The following is a 17,920-nucleotide window of genomic DNA, read 5'->3' on the forward strand; positions in this document are numbered from 1 at the left end:
GGAGGGGAAAAAGAGATAAACAGAGAGGATGAGGGAGAACAACATCACTCAATTTTATTACAGATTTTCTCTCAGAAAAACATACACAACTCCCTTTTATGTAATGTGATTTCTTTTTAGGAACGTCCCAAGCGTTCCAAACTAACTCTAGGTCGAGAGTAAGACTACAGGCATGCCCTCTCCCTTCCTGTACAGGCAGCCTTCAGGGTTGGCATGGGGCTCTTACCACAGCATAGCAATTAGTTTTTCAGAAATAGACAATAATTTCTGTTCTTTCTTCTGTGAAAAACTTTCAAGAAGCACCACCACATGATCAGTGCCCTGAAATCTAGGTGGTTCACTCCATTCACTTAGTCACAAGGAAATTCCAAGCGCCTGTGTGCATGTGCATGCGTGTACCGGGGGCTGTCTACATTCCACTTCTGCCGCCTACACAGCAATGTGGATGCGGACAAGTCTGTGTCCCCCAGTGTTATCCTACACAGATTCAAAATACCTTACAGAATTAAAAGGAAGGGTGTGTGGGGAGGCCTAGTGTAGCACAAGCTTAGCAAAGATGCTCCCTGAACCCCACGTGCCACTGAAGCTAAGACTCCAGCCATGCAGGCTACCCGTGACTCACCATTGCTGCTGGGATTCAGTCTCCTCAGAAGCCTTTGTGCTCGGCTCGGGAGAGGGTGGCCGCCTCTTCCTCTCCTCTTCCTCTTGCTGTCTGCGCACTTCCAGTAACTCCAACTGAAGGCAAACACGGTCATGTTCAGCAGAGCCCCAAACTCTGCCTCTTTTAAGGAAAGGGTTCTTGAGGAACCCAGAAAGCTCTCCTGCCTTTCCTGCCTGGATCACACTGGACAAGCAGAAGGCCTAACACCCAGCAAGACGACACTGGGATCACAGGAACTGCAGCTAAAACTCTGAACTACAGGGAACAGACCCGAGTGATGATGCAGGTCTATGCCATGGGTTTCTGTGCTCCCTGGGACACTGGGTTTTATTTCTACAGGAACTATGCAACACTCAACTCTGCTTGGGAAGAAAGTACCTGAGCGTGAGGGGTCCACACTGGACTTCCCGTCAGAGTTCAGTGGTGTTTGTCTGAACTCTGACGGGAAGTCCAGTGTGGAACACCACTGAGACAAAGTTGCAATATTCTCAAGGAGGCTTCTTGTGCTGTGGTAGGCATCTGTGTTCAGCCCAAACCCAACCAACAAATAAAAAAAGCCACAGAGTAGTCTAACTTAAACTAAACCATTTCGCAAGCATATGTATGCACCAAAAATAGTCCATTTAACACACAAGTTATGTAGATATGTTTTAAATCCCCAGAACTGTAAAAACTGGAAGGAACTCCATTTTGGTACACCACAAAGAATAAGCTTTCTACGAGAAGTGCAAGGGTCATAGGAGAGGAAACACCGGTGAGCAAACTTTACTCTAAAGCTTTAATTTAATGGTGGAAGAAAAAATGATCAGAAATGGGAGAATTCTCAATGGCCTAGGATCCAGCTACTACTTGGTAGAAATTCTAATTTTGAAAATCTGAATTAACCGTAAGGCTAAGCTCCCCTACAAACCAAAGCTTCTATGAGATACAAGAAGAAAAGCAGATCAGGAGAGAAAAACAAACCCAAATCAATCAATTCCCAGGCAAGAAGCTATTATAAAAGTGATCACAAGTCTAGGTACGCAGGAAGTTAACTGAGAGAGCAGCAGCCCTGGACAGTCTCCCCAGATTCTATACCAAGAGAACAGCCAATTTCAGGAAGGTCCTCACTGCCTCTAAAAACAGAGCAATAATATGAACTCTCTGGGTTCATAATATGAACCAAAAGGCTAAGTACCCCCAGCACCCAGCGGCCACTTACCGTTGTCAGCCTCTCCAGGGCGGAGAACCTCTCGTCCCAGGTGGCAGCAGACTTCTCAAAAGCCTCGTGGCGCTTGATGAGCTTCTCCACCTCGTCCACACTCTGGCCTATTTCTCGGCTGGACAGATATGGCTCCTGTCCAAGCAGCCAGGCCTCAGCCACACTGGCGTCCCGTGAGAACTGGTGGACCTCCAAAACTGCACAGGGTACCAAGAGTGAGTGCGGCCCGCAGTGGGGCCTGGCAGTCGGGGACGGCGCTGCCCCCTGGTGGCAGCTGCCTGCACAGCCAATCTACAACCTAGATCAGCGCGGTCCAGCCTAAGTGTGATGTGGGCTACTTATCCCACTTAAATTCATCTAGTAGCCACACAGAAAAAATAAATAGGTAACATTTTAAAATGAACGGGTGAAATTAAAAAGTGTATTTTAGATAACCCAATAGATCAAACTACCATTTCCTATCATTTCAGCATGTAAGCAATATAAAAAATTGAGACGGAACTTCTTTTCCTTTTGTCTTTGAAATCTGATACACATTTTGTATGTATGGCACACCTCAGTTTGAACCAGCCACACTGCATGTTCTTTAGAGCCACATGTGGACAGTGCAGGCCTAGAAGGTGTACTCTACGCACTTGGCCCTACTTCAGTGAGATAAACCTCAGGGCCCTGAAGGGATTCAATCCACATACAACCAGACCATGCTGATGAAGCAGACATTTGTTCTGCTTCATCAGAACTGCCCACCTGGGGTGGTAGCTGGAGGTCTTACTCTGGGGGAGCTGAGAGGGAGGAAAGGATATGGGGAGCACTCTACAAAGTGGGGACTGCTGTCTTCATTCTGTTCTCCCCATGTGAGGAAACACAGCAGGATGTCCCCTGCAGTGAAGGGAGGGGCAGCTTAGAACTTGGCTTTGCATTACTTTTCACTCCACCTCAAGTGGTGATGCTTGCGGCCATATGGCTGAGAAGTGGACTGCAGGCAGTATCAGTGTCTCCAGGGCTGCCAGCTGCCTCTCCTCAACAAGGCCACGAGAAGAAGATGCCACCACTGCAAGAAGGACTCACCCCTCATCATGACTGCCCACCATACAAGCTGGTGCCAAGTACACAGTGCGAACTCATATAGGCTTTGCTGAAGTGAACGTGCCCTGGGAATTCTCAAAATTTACACAAACCAAATCCTTACCCAAAGAATGGTCAAGAGCAGGATCTTTTTCTCAAAAGAGGGTTCTACCCAAAAGGGTGAGGTGCCTTCATTAGGCATTTTACAAATCTTTTAGACAAGGTCCCCAGATTCTGTTTCCACTGAGCACTCTTGGTGTTCGAGAATGGGGTTCTATTACACTAACAAAGCCCAAAGCTCCACACACAGAATGGCAAATCACAGTAAATAACGCTGGAGCTGGGCTCCCTTCAGTGTTCATACCTATTATTAAATGCTAGTCCCCCAACTGTATGTTATAAACTCTGTGGTAGCTCATACATTCCTTCATAAAATCAGATTAAAATTAGAATCTACCTCAGAGGTCCCCTTGGGGAGTAAATACAGAAAAACATATACAAGACTTAGAATAATGCCCAGCTCATTGCAAAACCTTCAGAGTTGGTAGCTTTTATAAAGTTACCAACCTTCAATTAAGAGCACCCAATATAAGACCTCATCAAGCTGACTTTCTACTTTCTTGACTGCAGTAATAATTCCTCCAAAAGATAACTAGAGGAGGAGGGGACTTCCAGCTGGATTCTCCCAGGGGGATACTGAATTCCATGCTGTTCCTGAAGGAACTCCATGATGTCAATGGACACCCAGAAGAAAGGAAAGATTAAGCAGGTCCTTACTCAGTCTTAACCATTCCCATCGGTCTTCCCACTTGTCAATCATTTCTTTTCTCTTTTCTGTCAACTGCAGTAACTTTTCTTTGATCTGTGAGAAAAGAAGAGTAACAGCGACATCTTAACAGACTGTACCACATCCTCCTAGCCTTCCCCTTGATGGGCCACTTCACATAAGAAAAACACATTTTCTGTAGAGACTCCTACTAAACCAGGGAGTACCTAAGGACTACTCAGTCTATTTACGTACTAGAGAAAAAACAGGGCAACATGCCTTTTAAAAGGGGCTGAGAGGAAGCCTGGTCTCCACCCAAAGCTGCTGTCATGAGGAAGCCAACCATGCACTGAGGACCCTCCAGATTCTGGGGCTCCAGATGATGAACACACTCAGGAAAAAATGGACAGTCAGAGGGGCAAAGCTGTGACCTTTCAGAGAGAACACCCTACCCCTTCAAGGAGGCCACATGCTGACTCATCATTTATCTCTTTACTACAATTATCCTAACTCAAATTAGACAGAAAAGGAATGACACCCAGAGTGAGTACTAATATAGGAGGTGAGAAAGGATGGCAATTCAACCTGGGGCCTGCAGAAATGGTCTTCTTTGCCTAGAGTGTTCTTGTGTAACTAATCCACACACACAGGAAAGGAACAAAGAATTTCAAAATATGTGTAAGCAGACATAAGTATTTCTCTGTGTATGTCTCTACGAACATACAAGCATACGTACTGACAAAATAAAGTCCTCTTACATCTTAAAGACTATCTGCGTCCATCCCAGGGCCATAAAGCAAAGAGCTGTCCTACCTCCTCAGATGCATAGTGCTTTCTCGCCAGCAGGGATTTCCCAAGTTCAATGCAGGTTGTGAAACTGTCATTACGAGCATCAATTTCAGCCTTGATACCTTGGTGGTTATTCATTAATAGTTCAACAGATGATACATCCCTAAAATTAGAAAAACAATACCTCCTTTAGGAGATCAAGCTTTCCAAATAAACATGTATTTCAAAACATGCAATTAATTTTGCAAGAAATCAATCAATCAATCAATAGGTTTCAAAACATTCAATTAATTTGCAAGAAATCATTCAAGAGCACCATATGTCTTTAAGGTCTGATTCAGGACCAGCAATGCAACCTAACATTTGGAATAAGGCTTCTCTCATTTGTGAGAGAGAGAGAGAGAGAGTGTGTATTTGTTTGTGTATGTGTGTGTGTGGGTGCACGCACGTGCACACGCGCCTGGGTAATTCCAAATGGTTGCCAGGCAGGTGCCAGAAAAACCACTGGATTTCTGTTCAAACTTTTATACCCTCACGAGTTAGTGCCAAAGGTTCAGGACACATGTGTTCCAAAGAGCCGCTGATACCCCCCCTTATTCAGGCATGAAGAGGTACACAGAGCCACAACCAGCTTGAAATCAAGGACTATAGAGCTGCGAGAACTTCTCATGGATCAAAGCCGAAAGTCCTGATCTGGGAACTGTAACTGTTTTTTATATATATAGTAATAAAAGACTTTTTCTCAGGGGCTGGAGCTGGCAGGGCTGAAAGTGGAGGCTGTGTATATGCCAGCCTGGTCATCTCTTAGCTGCTCTTCACTGCCTTGCAGCAAACACGGCCAGAGAGAAGATACGGAATAAATATTAAATAATCATCTCAAGATACCATTTAAGCAACTGGTGAGGGTAAGAGACACCTTTGGTAATGCATGTGAAAAAGGCTTGAGTGGCTTTTAATCTCGGACACAGAGAAAGAACTCAATTCCAATGATGAGGCAGAGCTAGTCATGCCCAGGGGGTGTGGCTGCTTGAAGCTGAGGCCCAGACAAAGGGCAGGAGGGCAAGAGTGAGTGTGGAGCATGGGAGGGGGAGGGGGAGTAGGAGAGAGGGTTCAACAACATGATGCGTGGTTCCCTGGTAACTGTGTGCTGCAAAGAGAAGCGATGGAAGCTGCCTCTAAACCCCTCACCACCCCAGCTCTGGTCTTGAAGCTTTTAGGAGAGACCCCTGGTTCTCTCTGGAAGATCCCTCTAACAATCACCCAGGGTCAGCAAGCTGGATTCCCGCCCACCCAGGTCAGGAGGGTTACCTGGGCTTCTCCTGGGCTTCGATCTGCCGGATAACATCCTCCATCCATAGCATGAGGTCACGCACCATGCTGAAGAAGCGGAACTTGTCCCCTGTGTCCACCAGCCGCGCCCTGCGGCCATCACAGGCATCCAGCAGAGCCTTCCAGGCTTCCAGGACCTCATTCTCCCGCTTCTGAATGTCATCAGCCTTGTCACCCGCATAGGCTGCCTGGAGACGAGCCGCGTCCTCCTGGAGCTGCCTCACCTGCAAAGCCACAGCGGAGAGGAGTCAGCTCAGATGGCTGGGCCTTCTCTCCATCGTCCCACCGCTCCCTCCATGCACACCACGCGCTGTTCTGCACTAAAGAGAGAACCGAATCGACATGGGGCCCCTACACCCCACGAAGCTCACAATTCTATTAGGGAGATCCACACTGGAAAAATCCAAATTTACTACAAATGTACTGAACTGCATTATGCAGTTCAGTGCAAATGAGAAGACAAATGAAATGCTATAGAATGCACGCAGGAGACCTTGGTTAGGTGTCCTGGAGGCAGCCTGGGATAGAAGGATGGTACAGAAAGCACAGAGTACATATGCAGACATATTAAAAATCAACATGCAAGTGGCTCCTGCAGGGTACAGACGTTTATTTTAAAATCGTGCGTAAGGAACTGCCATGAAGAACTCAGTTTTTTTTTTTTTTTTAAGATCTTACTTATTTGACAGAGATCACAAGTAGACAGAGAGACAGGCAGAAAGAGTGAGAGAGGAGGAAGCAGGCTCCCCGCCAAGCAGAGAGCCCGACTCGGGGCTTGATCCCAGGACCCTGGGATCACGATCTGAGCCAAGGCAGAGGCCTCAACCCACTGAGCCACCCAGGCACCCCAAGAACTCAGTTTGAAAACAAATTTTCCACTGCTACGTGATATTGCTGTAAGAGCTCTCATATGGGCCAGTTCAACTTGAAAAACAAAAATGTATCATCTGGGGGCGCCTGGGTGGCTCAGCGGGTTAAAGCCTCTGCCTTCAGCTCCGGTCATGATCCCAGGGTCCTGGGATCGAGCCCCCGCATCGGGCTCTCTGCTTAGCTGGGAGCCTGCTTCCTCCTCTCTCTCTGCCTACTTGTGATCTCTATCTGTCAAATAAATAAATCTTAAAAAAAAAAAAAAAAGTATCATCTGATGCAGCCCAAGAAACTGACTGACGGGGGTGCCTGGGTGGCTTAGTGGGTTAAGCCTCTGCCTTTGGCTCAGGTCATGATCTCAGGGTCCTGGGACTGAGTCCCGCATCAGGTTCTCTGTTCATCGGGGAGCATGCTCCCCCCACAGCCCCTGCCTGCCTCTCTGCCTACTTGTGATCTCTGTCAAATAAATATATAAAATCTAAAAAAAAAAAAAAAAAAAAAAAAAAAAAAAGACTGACATCCAAAAAGGTAGAATTTTCACTAGCCAAATTTCAATAAAAACTCTGCAGAACAGGAAATGTTCCTAAAGAACAGGAAATGCAAATGGGTCTTAGGAAAAGATGCTCCACGGAGATACTGTAATTTGTCATCTATCAGCAGGCAAAAATTCAAGTCTAAGGGTGTATCTGCTGGTGAGCAGATTTGACTGTTGATAAAACAACAGGTTACAGCTCCTGTGGAAGGCATGGGCAGTAGGCACCGAAGTTATACATATTATATATAGTTATGCACATTTAGGAAATGAAAGACACTTTATTGCAGGAACATCTGTAAAAGCAGAAGAGTGAAAATAAAGGTCATCCATGAGAATCTGGTTACATTCATGACGGCACACCCACACAAGAGGCTCCTCAGTAGGCATGGAAAAGAATGAGGGAGGGCTCTACACACTCATGCAAAGTGTTCCAGGAGCAAAGGGAAGTGTAGATGCTGCGCCTAATATCCACTTTCTGAGCAACAAAGGGGGATAAACAAGGATCAGCTCTCACCCTTTTCTGGGGAGGAGTGGAAGTGAGATAGGCCTTTCCGAGAGGAAGTTGTAACTGCGGCTATTTTATATTTTTACATTTCTGTTCCATATTAGTAGTGGGACATCTAATTAAAAACACACATACAGGAGGAGAATAGACACTCAGCCTTCATTTACTGAGGCTGTGTGACCACAGTCCGCACACAAGTGTCATCCCAGACTACAGGAGCCCGGAAAGGCCTGTGAGGGAAGTCTGCTGACAGATAGCAGCTGGGGGTGGACGCAGGAGAAGGGGAAGTATGGACAACACTGGCATCTTCAAGGAGCTGGATATCAACCCCAACCACACAGAAGGACTTCAGGTGCTGACACGTAAGGAAAACAAATTTCTGCAATAAATGCAAAGAAGAACCAATGTGGTTTGTTTTCTGTGACAATCTGATTTCCATATGCTCGCTTCTGGAACTCTTCCATGATTGTGGCTCAGGTAATAATTCAAAGTACAACAAGCAAGTTCCTAGGAAATTTATTTGAAAAACTAATTTCCTATAGGACTAAACAAATCTTTCCCAACAATTAATAAAAAAACAAACAAACCCAAAACCCCAAATAAACAAACAGCAACAAAGAAAAACCTTTTCTTGTGCCTCTGCTTGTTTTTAATTTGTTCTCAAAAAAACCAAAAACAAACAAAAAAAAGCCCCAAGCAAACACACACACACAAGGTAGAGGAGGGATAGCAAAAGTGAAAATTCCCCACACAAATGAACGACTGCTCTGAGAAGTCAGTGAAGACCACTATGGCTCCCTTGCAGAGTGGAGAGTGGGCTGGCACAAGTTCAGGGAAGGACACACCACAGGCTTCTGGGAGCCCGTCCCAAGGGCCTGCATCTACTCTAATTCTGTTACAAGAAACCTCGGCTGAGTCTGCACTTGCAGGAGGGGCACGCATACACGTCCAGCTGTAAATGGCCTCGTCCAGCAGGTACTGTGAGGCAGAGTCTCAGGACTTGAGGGAGTGGACTCCTACTCTCCCTCGAGAGGAAGGGGGGGTGCCCTCAGTCTCACCAGGTGCAGGGGTTTAATGAAGAAAATAAGAGAGCAACTCCATCATCTCTAGTTTCTTCAGGTTCTAAAATGATGTAATTTTACAGGCGCAGGGAAAGACCTATTGCTGATAAGGTCTGTTCTAGCTCTGTCCTTGAGGCATTCTTCAAGTTCCTCCAGGCTTTTTTGTTTTTGTTTTTGTTTTTAAAATGTAACAGCAGTTACAGAACCTTACAGAGCTCTCATGCGAGCACATATTTTGCAAACAACATTTGGATGCTCAAAGCATTAGGGAACAGAAACTTCAGACAAATTAAACATGCAGAGATACAGAGCAGCAAGCCCCAATTCTAACTGGGGTCTGCCCCTCTCTAGAGGCCTTGCTCCACGCACAGATGAGATGGCATCATTACGAGCCTCTGGCATTCACGTGGTATCCCAGGACCCTGTGTGTGATGAAAGCCGCTGAACACAAAGCTGACAAGCTTCTGAATGGTAAGTTGTCACAGAGCTGGGGAGTCCACCAGCTCTGAAGGAAAGACTGGAAATCCTTAGGATACATGGTGCACTCTACTAAATTCTGCTTCATGTAGACCCTCAGCTACTCCACATACCTGTTCTTAAATATTCCTTCAGTATCTTCTACCTCCTTGGTGGAAAAGCTGAAGCCACTTTATTTGCATGAAGCCCCAGCTGCGATCTATCAGCTTCTAGAAGGGGCCAATTAAGGATACGGGAGAAGACAATGGTGGTAAAGGCAGTCCCTCCAGAGAACAAACTCCAGACTGCACCGAAGACTGGTAAGGCCGATGGCTCCATATCACGGTCAGCCCACAGTCAAAGCAAAGCTGGGCTGTGTGTCTCTATACATCAAAATTTACTGTTCCACAACCATGCTCCTTCATTTCGTATTGTCTAGGGCTGTCTATGCAGTAACGGAAGAGCTGAGGATTTGCAACAGGGACCACGTGTCCCACAAGGCTGAACGAGTTGACCATCTGTACTTCTACAGAAGAAGTTTGCTGTTTCCTGCCCTAGATCACCAACACGCTCCTAACAGACAAGAACAAACCTCCTCATGTACCCAGGGCTGGTTATCTTTAATAAAACTGGCATCTTCTCTAGGACCATGAAATTTAGGAGAAAAAGATACAATTGATTTTTCATCTAAAAGTCGTAAGACTAGTAAGAAACTGCGGAGATTGGGGCATGAACTAAAGAGTGATTAGATCCAGGTTCTCACTGCTGTGTTGTTATCACTCTGTCAAGCATCTTGTAAAGTCTTTGTGTCAGCCACCTCAGACTGGGGGAGTGGGGAGGCCAGGGACATTAAAAACATTAGACTCTTGTTTTCCCTCTTCATGGACATATAACTTAGATCCTGGTGGATGGAGAATAATAAAGTATTATTGTGGAAATGATTCTGGATGAATATGCTCACATAATACAAAGTCTTGTTGAGGAGGTCTGTAACTTGCAAATGTTTGCAAATGCATCTAGTTTGTTTTAATCATGGGGATAGTCACTTAATGTATCTGCCTGTGCAATATTTTAGGGACTGAGTTCTCCCAAATGGGGCATTTTAACAATGTGTGTGTGTGTGTGTGTGTGTGTGTGTGTGTGTGTAATTTGGGCAATTCTTGGAGGCATGTTTTGAGGTGCTGAGGAATGGAGAGAGACCCTCAGAGATGCCCAAAGATGCTCCTTGCCCCCCGGGGTCAGCTCCCTGACCCACCTGAGTGCCCAGAGCCTGGATGTCGTGCTCGAATGTGGTGTGCATTCTCTGTAAGGTCTCCACTGTGTTCTGATCTCTCCCAAGCTCCTCGGGGAGTTTCTTGTGTTTGTCCTGGATGCGCCCGAAGATCTCCTTGGCATCATGGTAAAACTTGTGCAGTTCATAGGAGGCAGCGAGAATCTGTGTTCTCGTGTCAATGAGCTCCAGGAGGTCAGCCCAGGCTTCGTTGAGCCCGTCCTTCCACTCAGCGATGGTGGCAGCATCCGAATGCCCGGAGTTGATGAGTTCATCGGCCATGTGATTGACCGTGTCCACGCGTTCCTGCCCAATGTTCCCGGTGTCTCGGGCAAATTCCCGGAATCGTTCTTGTAACATCTGAAATGGGGATGAGTGTTTAAAAAAAAAAAAAAAAAAATCAGTGATACTACCATGAACATTTTGTTTCTTGATTGCATGAATGTCCTCTGGAAAGAAACAAGTGCTATGCGTGACTTAACAGGTTTTAGCTCTAAAAACTCAATCAGGCTTCCTTCTTGCTCTCTGTCGCAGAGCAAGGCCCTGCCTGGCTCCATCTCCTTTCACTACAGGGGCAAAGGGCACAGAGAGGTTAAACAACCTAAGTTAAAGTTGCTCGGTAATGAAAAAGCTGAACTGAAACCAAACCCCAAGACCATTTGAGTCCAGGGCGTGAGATGTGCTCACAGATCAGGAGTCACGCAGCAGTCCGTGCACAGCGCACACCACATGGCCGCCCCAGCCTGGCCTCCAGTACTTGCCGTGACGTGCTCGTAGTCCTGCCCCAGCTCGTGCGACCCTGCGACCACCTCTCTCTCGGCAATCCACTGCTCCAGGTCATCCACCTCCCGGTTGAGCTGGAAGAGCCTGTGCCTCTCATCCAGCTTGCCCCTCCGCTCCTCGGCGAGGTCCTTCAGGCCCGCATACAGCTTATCCACCTTGGACTGCCGCATGCTGATGCGCTCACTGCAAGAGGGGGAGAGGTGGGGGGGGCAGGAAGAGGACCTTAAATGCCACATTTTCTTCAGGGAAAAAACAAATGAGGTGGAAATGCTAAGAGAGCACGTTACATAAAATTTCTTCAAGGAAACTTCCAGCTCACCTATTTAGCCTAAAAAATAAAAGTTTGGAATTTGACCTTGAGTAATTTTAGAGCCAACATGTAAACAGAACACAATCATTAAGGCTGAAGGCCATCCTGACTGTAATGACGGAAGGAGGGAGGAGAAACCCCAATTCTCTGCACTGCTGGCTCTGGAAGTCAGGATTTCCTTTGACGTTAAAAGTTAATGTGAAACCCAGGAGCCATCTTCCATTTTCCAGAGCCAAGAAGCCGAAAGGACAAATGCTATCCCTGTCTGGCACATATCTCCACCTTCTCTGGGGTGTGTGCTCTTTCTCGCCACTCCTGTCAAGTGGGTCTTGGGAGTGCTGCAACCCCTCCTTCCACTTCTCCCCAGGACTGTCTTGTAACAGGAATCCAAACAGATAAGGACTTCTCACTTTCCTGGGAATCCTATCATGAATACATGAAGGACCCCGTATACCAACACGGCCACAGACTGCATCTTCAACTTGCCTTTGGTTGATGCACAAAGCCGATTCTTTTCCTGAGTTATAAAAGGCAGTTACACAGCAAGCCTAAGGTAACTGCCTTAGGCTTAACTAATAAGCGAGCGTTGTACAAGGCAGGGAAGTACCACACACACACCCCTCCTCTTCTTTATTCCCAAGGTGCTCCATGGACTTGATATGTGAGGAACTGCTACCCTCTTGCTCCTACTATTTTATAGGTCTGTGCATTCTTGCCTACCACTCCTCCTAAAACTAATCCTCACTTAACTAAACTGGATGACTTTCAACCCAAGGAGAGGTTTTGATAACCCATCTCTGTGCAAGTCAATCTGTACTTCTCACTAACACCATTTTTCAGGAGGGCCATGGCTCATGGGAGATATTTAACCCACAAGAGCAATTTCCTAACGTAAGAGTTCACCCTTCCCGCTCAGCACAGGCTTACTGGATCTATTTTACAGACACTTCCCAAAGATCTACATCACCAGTTACTTGAGATGGATGCTGCCATTTCCGTTTGCATGGGTCAGAGGAACAGACCCTCACACTGGCAGGAAGTGAGAGGTCAGTCTCATCGTGAACACTCCTCACCTTTCAGGATGGCTGTCAGCCACCAGGGCCCGGCTGGTCTTGGAGAGCTGATGTACGGTCTCGGCATAGTCCTCCACGGCTTGTTCCAGAATCTGATGCTTCTTTAACATGGAGACAGCACTCTGCTCATCCTGCAAAGAGGGGGAAGGTCACAACCATAGTCGCCCCCTCTGACCCAACACCATCATCAAGCAGGACCAGCTGATTTCACGATGGGCGGAAGGATTGTCAGAAAGAACAAAACCACAAGTGTGATAGGGGCAGTGCAACACTGAAGCCTTTCTGGAGGGTTAACGTGGGAGGCCCTGCGCAAGAGGAACACAAGGATTGTGCGGAATGAGATGCCTCTGAGGTACAGGCTAAAGCCTGGGAAACCAAGTGTGCCCTGGCTGGCAGAGGCTCCTCACAGCCTAACACATACGGAGATGACAGCATCCTGCAATCCTAAAGACTTTTAAAGGGTCTCAAAAGCATCTTATGAAGTTTAGGTAACTCTATTAACTAAAGAGAGCAAAAAGGACTCTGGCAAACAACTATTAAAAAAAGGGGAGCGCCTGGGTGGCTCAGTGGGTTGGGCCGCTGCTTTCGGCTCAGGTGGTGGTCCCAGGGTCCTGGGATCGAGTTCCGCATTGGGCTCTCTGCTTCAGTGAGGAGGCTGCTTCCCCCCACCCCCCCGCCTACTTGTGCTCTCTGTCAAATAAATAAATAAAATCTTAAAAAAAAAAAAAAAATGGATAAACCCAGTCTTAATGACATACGGGGAGAGCTCAGACAGGAAGCTTCTGTGTTGGGGGAAACAGCTACAGACTCCAGTCACCTCAAGCCACCATGGTGTGCCCCATATCACTTGAAGGCAATGATGAAATGTTTCACGAAGACGCAGACACCAAAAGAAAATAAGCATGGGGTGGGTGGGAGTCTGAGGCTCTCTGGGGTAGGGCTGGAAACCTCTCTCACCTTGGCCTTCTCCTCAGACATCATGTATAGCTCCTGCTCGCTCATCCAGGCCTCCGCCTCGGCCGCGTCAAAGTAGTACTGCTGGGCCCTGTGTGCCTCCTCAAGCCGCCTGTGGCGCTTCTCGGTCTCCTCGATGAGGAGGCCCCACAGCTCCTTGAGGTCAGCGAGCCTTCGCCGGATGGCCTCGGCGTTGAGGCTGCTGCTGTCGGTGACAATGTTTTGGCTCCTCTCAAAGATGTCATCGATGCGAGGCTGGTGTCCCTGGATCTCTTTCTGGAGGGTCTGTGGGAGTGGGGAAACAGGGCTCTCTCACATTCTCTGCCCTGTCATCTGGAGCAATTACTCATCAGACCAAGCTAGCCGTAGCAGAAATGCTTACCTGGTTTTTCTTTATTAACAGCTGCACAGTCTGGAGGTTGTGGCCGTGATCGGTAGAAGTTGCCAAAGGCATCCTCTCTCCAACCCACAACTGGAAAGAATTGTAAACTGAGGTGGTCAGGACTGCTCAACAAGAACAAATGTATGATGCAGACAAGTGCAACAGAGCACCAGCAGGGTGGCCAGCCGGGAGAGAAGGTGTGTGCGATCCCATTGCCAAGGGCTGCCTGAGGAGCCTGACCTTCTCCCCCATTATAAGGCGAGGGCTAGTCTTTTAGATCATACTTCATCCTCACTGCTGGACTCGCTGTGAGTCCTCACTCTTAATTTATTTTTGAAACTACTATTCTAGGGGCATTAAAACCCTAGAACATCTTCAGAAAATCAAAGAAAACAATGGAGTTGCAATTTGTGTAAATACATAAAACCATGGGTTTCAACAGTCCCGCTCACCAATGCAGCACAAAGTGAGTCTAATGAAGAAGTGAGCACACAGCTGAAGGCAGGAAAAGGGAGAAGGCCTATGGAAAGGCCCCTTGTGTGGTGACAGTCTACTTACAATCTCGTCCTCCACATCCCTGTTGAACTGATGGATCTCTTTGGAGGCCAGCAGGTTATGCTTTCTCTCGTTCAAGGGCTCCAGCAGTTCCATGAACTTGGTCTGCACGGTGAGGCGCTTGCTGTCTACCTCGTCAGTGCTCTTCCCTTCCTGACTCAGGGCCTGGGCCTGGCTCTGGAGCTCCTCGATCTCCTTCTTCCGCACCTCCATTTGGTTCTCCAGCATCTGAGGGGAGAAAACATCAAGTTTGTCACACCAGAGACATGGGTGACACACAATCCTATAAAATGTTCTGGGCACTGGCCAAAATGGAAGACTGAGTCTAAATTTATATAACGGAGACTCTCAGAAAGGATTCTTAACAACTATCAAACTACCAATTAATCCCTTTTCAGGACTCTTTTTAAGTAGGCTCCACGTTCAGCGTGGTACCCAACACATGGCCTGAACTCCTGACCCTGAAATCAAGACTCGGATGCTTCCCTGACTGAACCACCCAGGCATCCCCCTTTCCAGGATTTTTAAACTAGAAACAATATTCTGGTTCATTCAGGAACTTAGAAAGTAACAAGAGAAACCAGAATTAATTACAGGGAAAGGACAGTCTTCATCTGCTTGTTTAGAAGCCATAACAATGTTGGAAACCCTTATTACCATCAGGAAAAAAGTAACATCTTCAAGTTCCAGTTCTTTTAGGCAAAGAAAATAATTAATGTTCCCATCTTCTCTCGATTTCTTCAATTAGAAGCCTGATTATTTTTTTGATACCAGATAATGAGGTGAAACATGCTAATTGCTTATTTATAGGAGGAAAATGAGTGAAAGTGAAACCGGGGGGGGGGTCCCTCACTCAGGAAACATCACATACTGATGGCTGAGAAACAGGAGGTCATGCCTAGGAATAAACAGACTCCTTTCTTACGTAGGGAAGTAAACAGCCACGAGAACAAAACTCCTTAATGCACAGTAATGTAGTCAAGTAACCATACCACTTAGCAAAATGGTGGGTACCACTTTGAAGAAAAGGGCCTCAGCACTTGGCCAAGACGTTTCCACAGTGAGTGGTTCTAAGCACAACTGTGGGGCCGGGGACTTGGCCACACATCGCAAACCCAGCCAGGGAAGCCACTGGAAGATTCTGCCATCACCCTGCTTTCTCAACTTCGTGGAAGCTCTTTTCTTGAAATTTGAAGTAAATTCATTTGCCTTTAGGATGCACTACCATGATGTCCCCAAAACAAGAAAATAAATTTCTTTTATTATCTAAAAAGTACCCTGACCAACGAAGATAACTAACATGTACCTACTAGACATTACGCAGCAAAGTATGCCAACCTGATTACTTTCCCTTGTGTAAATTGCAGAAATGAATGAAGTGAGTATTTACTCAGCTGTTAATGGTATCTATCAACTAAGATGATGACAATAAAAAAGTATTCCCATGAAGAGACACCCAATACTTCTAATATTATGTCCGTCCAGTTGATTCTAGCAATGTCCCATGTTGCTGGCAGAAGAAACACACCCTTCACAGAGAAGACAGGTGGTTGAGAACATGGTGGGCAACTTAAGACAATGAAGACGATGTCAACAAAACAGAAAAAGGCCCAAGTATGTGGCCGCCTTGTCCACTTGCCTGTTGCTTTTTAAGGAGGATGTTGACGCTGGTCAGGTCTTTGCCATAGTCATCAGACTGAATCTGACTCTCCAGGCCATGCAGCCATTTGTCCAGATCTGCACAGCTCTGGGTAAAAAGTTCAGCCTTGTTTGCATCAAAGAGCCGCTGGGCCTTGGTCTGGGTGGTGGATTCAAGGACTTCCCACATGTTATGTAAACCAGTGAGTTTCTCCTTCACCACAGCTTCCGTCTCCGGCTTTTCTGAAATGAGCTGCATTCCTTCCTGGAAAACATAAACAAACAGTTTGCTAGGAAACAAAGGTCACTGTGAAAATAAACCTTAAGGTATTTAAGCTGGGATCTACGTATTCATTCAACACACAGAGCCTTTCCACATAGGCTACCACTGACTAAAAATGGACAAGGGCCTAGTCTATGTACACAACATAGACCAGGTAGCTTTCAAGAGTCCAGCAAGAAATGACCGCGGCATGATGAAACAGTTTCATTTGGGGCAGGAGGGAAGTGCTCATGATGTCAGATTTCATCCTCTCCACTTGGCCCCCTAAGCCCCTAACATGTTACTTTAACCATTAAGAATCTGAAACAAGGGGCACCTCAGTGGCTGCCTTTAGCTCAGGTCATGATCCCAGGGTCCTGGGATTGAGTCCTGCATTGGGCTCCCTGTTCGGCAGGGAGTCTCCTCCTCTCCCTCTGTCTCTCCCCATCCTTGTGAGCTCTCTCAAATAAGTAAGATCTTAAAAAGTCCGAAACAATATAGAGTCTGAGAAAGAGAAGAGGGGAGTGGGCAACTTCACTTTCATGTTCAGTTATGCTGCACAGAATCTCCCTGTGCCAAAATAACAGATTTTAAGTTATTATAGTGCCTGGTCACCGCCACCCCCCAAAAAAAAATTTGAGAAAACTTAAAATAACGTAGTATTTCTAAATTCTGTGCAGATCATCAGTCTCTTACAGTCCAGGACACATGACAGGATCAAGACAGTGGGCACTCTGTCCAGGCGGCTGGCAGCCCATCCCCCACAGGAGGTGAGAAACAAAACAGAAACCGAACAACCAGTACTCACGAAAAGACAAATCAAGCCTTCCGCACCATACCTGGTTGGGTTTCAGCTTTTCTCCCTTCTCCCCGGTCAAAGTCGGGAATCCTTAAGTGGGAGAGGGACTGCTCCTTGCTATGGTAACACTTCTGTATGGGATCAGACAGGACTCAAAATGCAAGAGACTGTGCTTCATAGAGGAGCTCACTTCCACCAGGGTCACTTTCATGCTAGGCCACACCACAGAAACAGGAGCCTCATCAAACATGTTAATTTCTCACCTTCTCAATTTTGTCAAGCCATTCTTTGTTGGATGCAAGTTCTGCCATAAATGCTTGATGTTTTAACCATTTACTGTGTAGGTTTCTGGCTTCATCATAAGACATGTCCTGGGCGGTGAGCATCTTTTCATTGATCCAGAGAGATAGCTAGGAAAAACAAAAATCAGAATGTTTTCAGAGATTGTGATCACAGACATCAGCCTTTTTTCTGCCTGGAAAGAGTGGTGTTATGTTGTACAATGCATACTGCACGTTTCCATGTCAACAGACAATGAAATATTTACAACTCTGACCTGTCATGACAGGTTATCTCCATTGTATGGGAGATGTACCTGAGCCCTGCTCCGAAGTACGTATCTAACATTCAATCCAGAAGTACAAAAGCTCTCCGAGCCA

The 17,920-nt window shown here is 46.6% G+C and overlaps 1 protein-coding gene across 4 annotated transcripts in view; it reads right to left on the minus strand.

Moving 5' to 3' along the window:
- SPTBN1 (spectrin beta, non-erythrocytic 1) overlaps positions 1 to 17,920 on the minus strand; it is a 197,665-nt gene that overhangs the window by 13,834 nt on the left and 165,911 nt on the right. For all 4 annotated transcript variants that reach the window (XM_045979662.1, XM_045979663.1, XM_045979664.1 and 1 more), the window contains 13 exons: positions 17,525 to 17,671; positions 16,202 to 16,465; positions 14,566 to 14,790; positions 14,008 to 14,097; positions 13,629 to 13,910; positions 12,672 to 12,802; positions 11,267 to 11,471; positions 10,491 to 10,865; positions 5,791 to 6,035; positions 4,507 to 4,645; positions 3,705 to 3,789; positions 1,863 to 2,059; positions 623 to 735 (listed from right to left, as the gene is read on the minus strand). In XM_045979662.1, coding sequence (XP_045835618.1) covers positions 623 to 735; positions 1,863 to 2,059; positions 3,705 to 3,789; positions 4,507 to 4,645; positions 5,791 to 6,035; positions 10,491 to 10,865; positions 11,267 to 11,471; positions 12,672 to 12,802; positions 13,629 to 13,910; positions 14,008 to 14,097; positions 14,566 to 14,790; positions 16,202 to 16,465; positions 17,525 to 17,671 — 2,498 coding nt within the window. The remainder of the gene's footprint in view (positions 1 to 622; positions 736 to 1,862; positions 2,060 to 3,704; positions 3,790 to 4,506; positions 4,646 to 5,790; positions 6,036 to 10,490; positions 10,866 to 11,266; positions 11,472 to 12,671; positions 12,803 to 13,628; positions 13,911 to 14,007; positions 14,098 to 14,565; positions 14,791 to 16,201; positions 16,466 to 17,524; positions 17,672 to 17,920) is intronic.

The sequence above is a fragment of the Meles meles genome, chromosome 15 (genome assembly GCF_922984935.1).
Source record: "Meles meles chromosome 15, mMelMel3.1 paternal haplotype, whole genome shotgun sequence".
NCBI lineage: Eukaryota > Metazoa > Chordata > Mammalia > Carnivora > Mustelidae > Meles > Meles meles.